The sequence below is a fragment of the Gavialis gangeticus genome, unplaced genomic scaffold (assembly GCF_001723915.1).
Source record: "Gavialis gangeticus isolate Ggan-Ray unplaced genomic scaffold, GavGan_comp1, whole genome shotgun sequence".
NCBI lineage: Eukaryota > Metazoa > Chordata > Crocodylia > Gavialidae > Gavialis > Gavialis gangeticus.
The window spans coordinates 8,853,900-8,865,965 of NW_017729011.1; the positions used below are offsets into that span (position 1 = coordinate 8,853,900).

Consider the following 12,066-nt stretch of genomic DNA (forward strand, 5'->3'; position numbering starts at 1 on the left):
TGTAGGCTGTCACACTTATAATATACATAGAGGCAAGTAGAGCGTAGGAAAAGGGATACAACATTGAACTGGAATGACTGCAACATGACATGATGAGAATAAGGTCCCTACCCTGAATCGTCCCTACCCTGAATCATGTGCATGCATGCTGTATGTGGCACACCACAAGGGGGCATGACAGCAGGCAAGAAGAAAGCAGTTTTCAAGAAAATTTGTGATTGACTCCTTTTGCTTTGAATGTGTTCCTTTTAATTAGGTTTATTAAGTTAGAATGAGAAATATAGGCCTAAACTGTAATCTTTCATTTTCCAAGGTAGAGACCAAGCTGCAAAAAGTTGCTGTGAAAAAAACCTCACAGGAGTTCTGGCTATTGAGTTTTACTCCCTGTTTTCAGTCCAGTGGCAAAAAATTAAAAAAGCAAAGACAAAGGTGATCTTTGAATTTTAATTTCCATTTTTTTAAAACCTTTTTTTTTGTGAAAATTTTCTTTTCATTGAAAAAATGTTTTTTTTCCACAGGCATTTAGTGCTCAAACTGAGCATCAAAGTTCATAGTTGGGGATTTTGAAAAGAACAGTACAAAGGAATGATCAGTGACAGGACTATCATTGAATACTGAATGTCGATTTTCATGACGCTGCCTGCAATGACATACAGATCTGTTTTGACTGGTTGCTAGGCTCTAAATTAATTAAAGTTTGTATGAACAGTTCAAAATCATTCCAGCATTCATTGATAGCTTCACATTTCATTTGTTTTTTGCTTCCTACTCCTCTGGTTTGGTTATGCCCTTTGGGGGGTACATCTTGATCTTCAGTAGTTTTGACGAAATGTTTTTAGATCCCCTGCCAATTTTGAAACCCCATGGATTCGTCACACTTTTGACGACTATAATACATTAATATGAGCTTTGTGTATCTGTTTAGTAACCTTTTGCCATGGTGAAATGTGACCAGATTTCCCATTCACTATTACTCAGCTTCTTAACCAGATTCTTCCCCTGTCCCCTGCTCCCCATTTGTTTTCCATCATCAAGTCTAACATTAATTTATAACAAAAGGCAAGCGACCAGGTTCTCAACTGTTATGTACTGGTGCACTTCTTCCATTTACTGCAGTTGATGATCTGGCTTAATTTTGAAGAAAAAGAATATCAAGAACCACCAAAACAGTGTTATCTAGAAAAAAGATACCACCCCCCAACAACCCCCTCCTCCCCCCCAAAAAAAACAGCTTGCCAAAAGAAAGTAGCTTATACTAATCAATTTTTTTGGTATTACACTCATGGAGTAATTATATTGGCTCAGACTGGCATTAGACTAAAAACATGTTAAATTACATTCAGCTGCCTCAAAAAATCGAATGAAGAGTCTGTTGGATCAATAGTGGAGCCATTATTCAGGACAACAGAAGGGGTTTTTTTTGTTTGTTTGTCCGTATTATGATAATGCAAAGGGAAGTAGTGCTTTGGACCTTTAACTTACCTTAAGCTTTGCAGGCAATCAGACAGAAATAGGGAGAAATAAAAGAGCTGTAATTTATCTCATAAGCAGCAGCAATTTTTTATCTTAAATACATACTTTCAGAAATATTAGGAAATATAGTTATTATATCTAATAGTTTCTGATTCATGGCTTCCTATGAACTGTGTTTAACAACAGGTCCAGAGAACAAGAGGTGGTAAGTATATGTATGAGAGGAGAGCAAAGGACATTTCCAAACACTGTTACCCTTTCCTGATTAGGGTTGGCAGGAAATTTTTGATGGAAATATTTTTCCACTGAAAAATTAGGCTTCATGAAAATACAAGTGGCTCCTGTCTCAATTGGTGGTCTTGTGTATTTAACAGGAAATGGGACAGGATGGTCTCTCTCTCTGCTGTGGAACTGGGTCACATCTGAATAGTTGGTTGATGACCTTATAATTAAACGTGAATTGTGCAAAAGTAGAAACAACACCAGATGTCTAAAGATAACTGGATGGGAACAGTGCAGCATACAGTGATAAAATCAAAAAGGGCAAGGTACAAAAGTTACCTCTAGTAAGGAACATAAAAGGCAGAAAGAAAAGGTACTATAAATATATTAGACGTCTAAAGAAAACAAAGGAAAGAAGAGGTCTGTTCTTAATGGGGAAGAAAAGGAAACAATGGATGACACAGAGAACCAAAGCAATCAAGGCCTATTCTGCTTTAGTTTTCACAGAAGTAAGGTTATTTTTGACCAGGCACTTAATGCACTGAATGTCAACCAAGGATAAAAATGCAGGCCAGAACTGAGGGAGGCTATTGAGATCAGTTGGATGCATTCAATTGACAAAATTGGATGAAATTTGCCCAAGAGTACTTAAAAAAAATAGTTGAAACAATCTGGAAAGCATTAGCAATTATCTTCAGGAGCATTTGAAGGATGGGGCTATCTCAAAGGGCTGAAAAAAGGCAGAAGTAGAATCTGTGTGTAACAAAGTGAAAAGAAGGACCAAAAGTGATATAGAGCAGTGCACCTAATTTGGATACCCACAACGCTATTAAAACACATTAGTAAATCATCAAAAATAAAGCACTTTTAAAGGGAGGTAAGATGATGAGAAACAGGAACTGTCAAGAGTTTCAATGGCAGGGCATCGGCAGTGCCCTTGTCTCCCTCAGTTTTCCCCTGTGGCATACTCTGGGATATTTTGCATATTGTGCTTTATTGTGAGTGAGGGTCCAAAGTTGTGATTTTGAGTATTTCTTCAGTTAATGTTAGTCATAGGAGTTCAGTCTCTTTATTTGTGACTTTGGGGACCTTTAGATTAGTTGTCCTAAACGTCTACTAATAAAATTCAATATTGCTTCTTAGCATTGGTAATCTCCACGTGGGAAAGGCTAGAGAGTAACAGACAAGTAATACCCAAGTATCCATACTGTACTAAGCTCTTGCAGCTCAAGCACTCCAGCTTGGCAAGCAGCAGTGTCTGATGGATATACATCATGACAGATCCACTAGCTGTAGTCCACTCCAATGTAGTTGTAGAATAGCAAGTAGGGAGCATATGCCCTGGCACGCAGTAATTTGCAGGGAGCATGGGTAACCTAGGCAAGGGGGTCAGTTTTTTCCCCCATTAGCATAATTGAATTACTACATCTAAGACCCCTCTGCAGCCATCAGAGTGGCAAGTAGGATTTGTTCCTAACAGCTAGGTCCTGGTTCCTTTGCAAACCGTGGAATTTTGCTACTTAAATAGGGTGAAGCTTTGGCTCTGAACTGTAATTTTTGCTAAAGACTGATATGTACAGTTTATGCACTGGCACAAATTAGCAGTTAAGCAGCCAGGGAGATTTGGTTTCATGTTTATTACCCCATCTGTGGTTTGCCACAGGCCGTTTTTAACAGCGCGCTCCCAGTCTTCTTTCTAAACATTATGTCACCATTTTATTGCTCTCCCTGGATCCTTTGCTAGGCAAGAAGAGGAGGAAAGCACAATTATTCCTTTTGATGCAGTTGCATTGCAAGCTTTGGCATGGCTGGGTTTGTGGGGGGAAGTGATCCTGTGCGCTAGTGACAAAGAAAGTGTCTGATTTACCAAGCGGAACAGATGCTTTTATTCTATCAGCCTGCAGTTGCCAATATAAGGTCCCATGCAGATAACAAGTATGACGTCAAATCTGGTTTCAATGCGGCTCTGCCATTCAATTAACACATTGCCCACAATGTCTGTAGTAAACTAGAGCAGAGGAATTCAGTTACAGGAGAATGATGTGATCATATTCTCTAGGGAATGTATGCAGTAAAGAGAACTGTTTTCTTAAATTTTGATCCGTATGCACTAACATGAAGAAATGCCAAGATCTGCCCTTAGATCTAGTCTCTGCCTTTGTAAAGCCGTTTATATTTGTCTGGTTTTGGTATGTCCCAATTATCCAGCAAGATCATGACTACAGACCATTCAAAATGAACCTCTTCTCTTCCTGCACTGCCCCTGTGCTTAGGGAAGTTGCAATCATTTTCCTGTAATGCAGTAGACTGAGATGGAAAGAAAACTGTGATGAGACCCCTTCTGGTTTTATATTTGATCACGTTCCGTTTTTCAGGGAGAAGCTGGCTTGGATGCAGCAGTGAGGGAGGTGATATCATGTCTGCCGTTTGGCCCGGGTGACTGTGCATTCTCCTGTTTTGAAATGGATTTGAATATTGCTGAACAAGGACCTGGGATTCAGCCCCTAAAGCACTTTTATTTGGCTTCTCTACAGAGATATATATTTGTAAATGAAATCAGGGAAATACCCTACTGAAACATCTCGTTTTTGTGACTACTCAGCGAATTCTCAGGCCTGGGTATGTGGTTCCCATTCTTCCTATCTATATTTGTCTGTGATTTGTATGACTTTGCCAAATATGTTATGACACAAAGTGCTTCACTCTGGGCCCTTGGGCTGTTGAGTGAATTTCCTGATCTCTAAGTATCTCATGCAGGGGAGAGTTTGCACACCCTTGGTTAATCACTGAGGGAGATCTGCACGGCAGTTGTGCTTTTCTTGAAAACAAACAGCATGCCTACCACTGTCCATCTCTGTTCACTGGACTTGTTATATGGGAATTTATGCATGGTGGTGTATCACTCACCAGCAGTGACACTGCGGTGTCTGGTATGGGGCATGATGGATAAGGGTACAGCATTCAGCAAGAACAGTGAATTGAAGCCTTCATCAAAGCCAGGCCTGGCTAGAGGAATGTCTCCACCCTGGAAATGACTGCAGTCCATGAAACAAGTTTCGCTTGACTATTTCAACATTTATTTTTACAGTGGTTGACCTTCAGGCACCAACCCATAGCCCCATTGTTAAAACTTTACTTTGACTTTACTCCTACTTATAACTTCCTGCTTTAAGTTATAAAACTTGGTTAGGGGTTCAATGTGAGCCACACTTTTGTTTAGGGGCAAGTGCAGCCTTTGGACCATCCCGGCGATCAACTTTAGACCTGTAGGGTATAACCTAGATTTGAACTCCTCTAAATAGGAAATCTACTGGGTCCGAATTTTACAGCTTGAGTCTATTTCTACTATTATGAGAGATATTGAAACACTTCTGGAGAACTCAAGAGGGCTAAAACTCTTATGTAAAATATGGCAGAGGTTAAACTCACACGCACATGAGATATGTAGCAAGCTAGTGCTTGCAACATAGGGTAATGAAAGTGAGAAGCTGGGTGGGGGCCCATCTATGTCTGTTGCAAGCCTGTTGACTTCAGTGGTTGCACCAATGTACTTATTTGGCCCTGAGAGTTATGGGGAATAAGAGTGATTTATTCCTGCAGTCGCTGCTCTGTACAGTAGCTGAAGCACCCCAGATAACCAAGACTTTTTTGTCCCAAGGCTGAACAGTGTGAAGGCACAAAGTGTCCAGTGTTGGATATTCCCATACAAAGAAAGAAGAAAGAATGACCAGGGTAGAGCTCATTTGAACCATGATTGGACCAGGTAAGCTTTTTGAATCCCCTTATTATGTGGGGGGTCTAATCTGGAGTTTAGCCAAAATATGGAATGGCATAAATGGAAATGCAGTAGCTTAGCGTGGACTGAGGAGACAAATTAAGTAGTCACAGGAGAAGCTCTGGCAGATCTTAGGGAGTGAATAGGAGATAAGGGTAGAGCCCTTGGGAGCTTGGGCAGTGAGGGAGAGAATGTTAATGTTAATGTGGGGGGAGAGGAGAAGGTAGAGAGGGGGAAGAGTGTGGGGAAGAGAGACCTCCCAAAAGGGGCATTACTTCTGTGATAAAAGCGAGCCAAGAGAAATGAGATGCACGCTGGGCAGAAAGGAAACTATAAAGCTATGTTGTCTGCACCTTCCCTGCAGCTGCTGTCAATGCTGTCTGCTGTCTGTTAACAGGAGGTAGGTTTTCCCGCTCTGAACTAGCTGTTGCCTTTGAAGTGGTCTCCTAAGGCAAGCACATCCCAGGTGACTGAAAAGTCTGAAATGCCTAAACCAGAGAATCCTGGTTTGTCTGTAGCTTTACATGACCCCAGCACTGATGCTGTGTTTTGTGTTTGTATAGGGAAAAATACACTCTATTCTGTGGTTTTTCTTTTTCTTGTTTTCTCTCTTGTTTCCCACCGAAGTGCTGGGTTTAAAGTAAAAGGTGCTGGGGGGAGGAGGAAAAATATTCATCACTTTCCTTTTAAGCTTGGGCAATGTGCTTGTTTTGCCTCAGTTTCTCCAATGAAACTGAGGTGCAGAGAAGCTTACTTCTGAAACCAAGCATGTTACTCATTTGAGCTGGTGCCAGAGGGTGGGATCAATGGGATGACGGCAGGGCACATGTGGGTACATATGAGCTCTCAGAAGAAAGCTACTTTTCAGTGGTGCCCCTCACCCCCCAATACTAGATCTCTTGTTTTGATAAGGTTGAGTACACACGCAACCAGCTAAGCAGGCAGGAGGAAAAATGTTTAAAATGGTATATACATGCAGACACAAGTGCACCATTCATTATGCCAGAGTATTAGAGCATTACTCCTTTAACTGAGTTTTCTGCCCTTTGCAGGCACTTTCTGTAAGCATAGAAATCTTTTCACATAGCACATGTTGCATCAATTTCCTGTTTGACTGTGCTTCAGCTGATGAATATGATATAGTCATTTAACTGGATTAAATTTCATTTATACTTATGGATTCTATTACAGCAATCCTGCGTGTAACTGGGGAGTGGCATTGATGTGTTTGGCAAGGGAGACCTGTCGAAACTCCTAAGGATGGCAGCCACAGTCTGGGAACCTGGGTTAGGGGTGAGATGGGAAATGGGCTGAAGAAGCAATGGGTATTTGTGGAGAATTATGTCGATTTTGCTAGAAATGTAAATGAGTGCCGGGGTGTAATGTGACTGTGGTGCACATGTTCAGATGTTTGGTTTGGAGGAACATCCGGAGATGCTGGCAACTGATCTGAAATGTACAGGCTTTCTGATTCAGCCGCATTTAACTGAAAATGGGATGGAACGGTCTCTGTCTCTGCTGTGGAGCAGGGTCACATCTGCTTCGGGCACCATCTGGAACTTGCAAATGAAGGGCAGAGGTGTATTGAAAAATGAACATGAAAATAGTTTGTATGGTTTTTTAAGCTAAACATTTCCCCAAACATTTCTCTAGGTTCCAGCTGGAAGTTCTAGCTTGTTTCGGAACATATCTTTCTCTTAGGCGCTCTAAATGTCTATTTGTGTATTCCTTATCTAAACTGGGTTTTCCTTTCTCCTCTACCCATGCATTGCACTATACTTGTGCACTGCCCAACATTAATGGTTCGGTATTTCAGTGACTGCAGAACTTGGCAGGTGTATATTTACAATTCCCCTGACCTTCTCTCATTGGGGAAAATGGCAAACCTCTTGTTGGCTTCAGGAGAAGCAAAATCAGGCTCATTAACTGACTAATTGCCTGCACAGTGTAAACAGTAGTGTTTAATTATGGGATGATTTTTCTTGTTGTTTTATTGATTAAAATGTGTACATGTGGAAACAATGCCTAAAGAAGCCAATACTAATATGGCATGTCTTGGGTATACGTTGGTCTCAGAGGATTGTGGGGAGGCATGACCTAACAACACTTGTTTGGGTGTATACCATATTCCTTCAGAAACAGAAGCAGAGGCCAAAGTGTCGTCATTTCTTTTCTTTCTTGCAGAGCTAAATTGTGACTCCTGCGCAGGCAGAAAAGATCCTGTTAATAGCCCTATTGAAGACAATGAGATTACTCTTCACTGTGAAAAAAAAATCATAATCTACTCCACAACAAGGAGAATGTTTTTTTTAACACGCTGACTTGGTTTTTCCTGGCTGCTTCCTTGCAATAAAAGAGGAAAGGAGGGAATTCATGAATGTGGAGTGTTTGATTTATAACAGTCAAGCTAAGAGATCCTGATAGAGACATTTTATTCACCATGTCACATGAAAGCCAAGCAAATGGAGCTGAGAAAAATGGTTCCTTGTCTTCTCCCTCTTCCTCCATCTTCTACTGTAAGAACCACTTAGTGAAAGGTAAGCAAACAACCTAAGTTGCCAATTACAAACAATGAATATTGAATCAAGTATCATTAAACTAAGAGAAGATGCATTTTTTCAGGGTTGTTTATCTTTTATCTTGGGTGCAGCATCTTGGTACATGAGTATGTCCTGTTCTGGACTTGAGCTAAATGCCGCTGCTGGTCGGCTCAGCTGTAAATGGACTTGGTCAGGGAGTCAAAGGCAGCCTAACATGATGCTAGCCACAGTTGGCTGTGCCTTAGCCATGTTAGCCTGATGGGTCTCATAGGCTTTGGTGGACTTTGATCTTTATTCATTTTCTGTTTTGGAGGGCTTACCTTGGAACCCTATCAAAAGGGCTGATTTTCTAGGAATGGTGAGTGTCCACATGCTGAAAATCAGGATCATTTACAGCTCCTCAACTTGGGCACTGAAAGTTTTGAAAATCGTGGCCTTTATTTGTAAAATGAACCCCTTCCTCAGCTTATGTTGGATAATGCAATACTCCTTTACAGACTGACCATAGTTCTGAATCTATATAATAATAATAATAATAATAATAATAATAATAATGAATCCTTATATAACATGTCTCATGCACAGACTGCAAGGGAAGTTGTTGAATCTCCATTATTGGAGGTGTTCAAGAAGAAACTTGACAGGTATTGGTTAGGAATGATCTAGGCATAGGTATGCTTATGTTCTGCTATGGGTATTTCCCATTTTTCTGAGCTTTGCTGGTTGCTGCATGGAACCAGGAGGGAATTTTTTCCCTGCCTGCTGCTGATTTTCCTCACTAACATTGGTTGTTGGTTGCATCCAGGGCTGGGGATTCTGTCTTGGATGTGCCAGTGCTCCTGCTGGAACTTAAACCCAGAGTCCCTTGGCTAGAGGATCTTGCCCCTCCACTCAGGGTCAGACCAATCCCTATATTTGGGTTCAGGAAGAAATTTTACTCCATGGTCAGATTGTTATGGACTGTTGGGGAAAGGGGTTGGGTGAGTTGTCTTCCTCTAGCAGGGGGTGTGGCCCTCATCCTGGGATCTCTGGAGGGTATTTTAACAACTTTTGCAGCAATAGGATAGTGGTTGCTGTGGTCCACTTCCTTTATCTGTGGCAGATTAGGGCATTATGTCTTGTGTTGTGTCTGGGTTGATTGTGTAGTTTTGCTAGGTTAGACAATGGATTTGTGTAAGATGGTTTGGATAGGAATGACCCTGCCTCTGGCAAGGGGTTGGACTAGATCACCTCTGCAGGTCCCTTCTAGCCCTGCTTGTCTATGATTCTACAACAGACTGAAGTGATTTGTCCATGCAAATCCCCAGCTGCAGGACAAGGGGCCAAGGTTTCAAAGTGACTCCTAAATTAAATGAATAAGGGTGGCAGATGCTCAAGCCCTCTGGAATTCAGGCCATAGTCATATCTGTAGAAATGTCTGCTCATTCTAAGTACTGTCATTTTTGGTTGCCCAGCTTGAGACATCCAGGAGCTAATGCCTGATTTCCAGAGGTGCTGAGCATTCATTTGCAGCTCTTGTCAACTCCAGCTTCAGCTGTGGGTTTTAAGCCCCTGTGAAAATCCTGGACATTTAAAGTCAGGTACCCAATATTATTAGACTTTGTGCTGAGTAACTAGCCCAAGTCACAAGATGAGTAAGTGGCTTCATGTCTTTCCTGCGCTTAATCCTCTAGACCAGTGTTTCTCAACCCAAGTGTTGCGACCCAAAAGTGGGTCTCGAGAATATATGAAAGGGTTGTGAACAAACTTAAAAAATGAATTCTTCTTTAAAGGAGAAAGATGTGGGGACCATAGCTTTTCTCTTGCAGGCTTTCAGAGTTCCAGCCTGCTAGGGGCTGCTAGGGGCTGTTTGGGCCCTCCCCTGCCCCACACACTGGGGGCAGGAGCCTGAGGGCGGGGGTCAGTGAGTTGAAAGTGAGAGGCACTGGGTTGGGACTGGCCATCAATGTTTACAAATGGGTCTTGGTACAAAAAAGGTTGAGAACCACTGGACTAGACCACAGTGCTGTATTGTGATGAAACAGTTAACTCAGAAACCAAACGGAGTATTGTTACTTCACATACTCAACAGATCTTGAAATACGCTTACTCTTCAGTTTTTTCTTGTAGATGGATCACACCCTCACGGTCTGAGAAGGAATTTGGTTTCCTTGCTGTTCCCTGGCCTGAGGCAATTGTTGGGTAGTGTAGAAAATAGGTGGGTGCTTGCTGGATTTATGTGGGGTGGGGCCGAGTGCACAGAATTCTGCCTTATTCTTAGCCAGTGCAATAGTCCATTGGAGAGTGCTGCAGCCAGCATAATTTAGTGCAGTCCCAAGTTCCCCTGGCTGGCCCACCATTGAGGGAATGGAAGTAAATCAACAGCACTGAACAAAACAGACAATGTTGATTCATTGAACTTGAAGACTAGGGACAGCCAGTCAAAAAAGTCTGAATTGATTCAATTTTTGCAAGTTAGTCTACCCTGCAGAGCTTGAACAGATTTCGAGGTGGATAGTCATTCACTTTTAAATAAAGAAATACAGGCACATGCCTGTGGTGGCTCAGGCTAGGAGATAGGTGGAGTGGGGGAGGTGCTACAGCAGCCCTCCCATCCCTTCTACAATGCTGAGCTAAGGGGTGGGGGGTGTGGTCAGGCCTGGGCAGGATGCTTTGATTAGGGATGGGTTTTCCCCTGCCTGCACAATCCCAGGCACAACCCCAGGCTTTTTCTGGCTTGCTGCTCAAGGGATAGGAGTGTTGCCAGACCTTGGCCCTTGGCTAGCACCCTAAGGCACTCCCTGCTTCTTCATACTGTCTGCAGAAAACCTGACAGGCGAGGGAGCCAGCAGGGAGCTGGTAACACAACATTTATCAGCCCATCAAGAAAACAAAGCCTCTCTCATTAGTTCAAGCTCTTCTTAAAAGCTTTTTCCAAGGAAGGAATGGAGGGACATTACTAGCTGACCTGTTGATTAGCTCCAAAAAGCCCTAAGCAGACACTGTTCTGTTAGCCTTTCTCCCAGAGAAACAAGGAGACACACATGCACAGACACCTCTCAGCATTAGCTAGCATGGGGGTGGTGTGAATGTCACCAGATACAGGCTGGGCTCCATGCTGTGGGAGAGGGGAGGTAGGGAGTGGGGGGGTATCTCTACTTGAGCTGCGAGTTGCGAGGGGGGATGGGGCAGGGCGAAATCAGGAAGGTGCTGATGTGCCTGCAGTCTCCAACTCCTCAGCCAGCTGGAGCAGTGATAGTGCTCAGGCTAGGGGAAGAGGGGTGGGGTCAACCCTGCTCTCTGGAGCAGACAGCACAGCCCAGCCCAGGGCTGCAAAGCATCTGGGATGCTGGGGGACTCTGATTTAATTTAAACCAGGAAGGGGTCTGGGACAGAAGTTCCATAACCGGTTTGACCCAAATCAGTTAAGTCTAATACTACATTCAACCAGGTTTATGTCAAACCAGTTTCAGCCATTTTGAAACTGGTTTATGTGCACTGAATATATGTTCTGTTACAGATTTAAACTGGTTTTTGTTTACTTAAACCGGTTACGTGTAACTTCTGTCCCTAGCTGAAATGTTCTTCTAAAACATCTCAGGTTGGATGAACTTTTTGTTCACTAAAGGCAGGGTTTCCTGGAACTTGGCCTGAGTTCATAACATGTTGTTGAATACCCCAGTGTTTCTCGAGTCCATGGATTCAGGGAAGCCCCATCAGGAGGACTACCTCAGCTCCAGGCATCCTGATGAACATATCTGGGAATGCTCTAATACAGGGATGGGCAAAATACGGCCCACGGGCTGGATCTGGCCCATTCTATCTGGCCTGCAGGGCCCCTAAAAAATTTAGAAAATTAAGATTTATCTGCCCTTGGTTTCCATCAAAAATGACAGGAACCAGGGGCAGTAAGACCCAGGTGAAGCCCTGGTGGGCTCCTGCAACAGCAGGGCCTGCCCTGCCTGGGACCATGTGGCTGCTCTGGCGTGGGAAACTCAGGTAAGGGGAGGGGGGGAAGGGCAGGGGAGGACCCCAGGGAAAAGCTGAGCATGGGGAAAAGCGACCCTTCCCCTGCCC

At 43.0% G+C, this 12,066-nt stretch overlaps 1 protein-coding gene across 2 annotated transcripts in view; it reads left to right on the forward strand.

Annotated features, from left to right (window-relative positions):
- The first annotated feature begins 3,921 nt into the window (after positions 1–3,921).
- The window catches only part of TMEM268 (transmembrane protein 268), a 17,861-nt gene continuing 9,716 nt past the window's right edge, over positions 3,922–12,066 (forward strand). The window contains exons 1-3 of one of the 2 annotated variants that reach the window (XM_019510500.1): positions 3,922–4,314; positions 5,354–5,458; positions 7,655–8,007. In XM_019510500.1, the coding sequence (XP_019366045.1) occupies positions 7,911–8,007 (97 nt within the window). In that variant the 5' untranslated portion in view covers positions 3,922–4,314; positions 5,354–5,458; positions 7,655–7,910. Of the gene's footprint in view, positions 4,315–5,257; positions 5,459–7,654; positions 8,008–12,066 lie in introns of those variants that run through there. The other variant, XM_019510502.1, reaches the window with a different exon arrangement.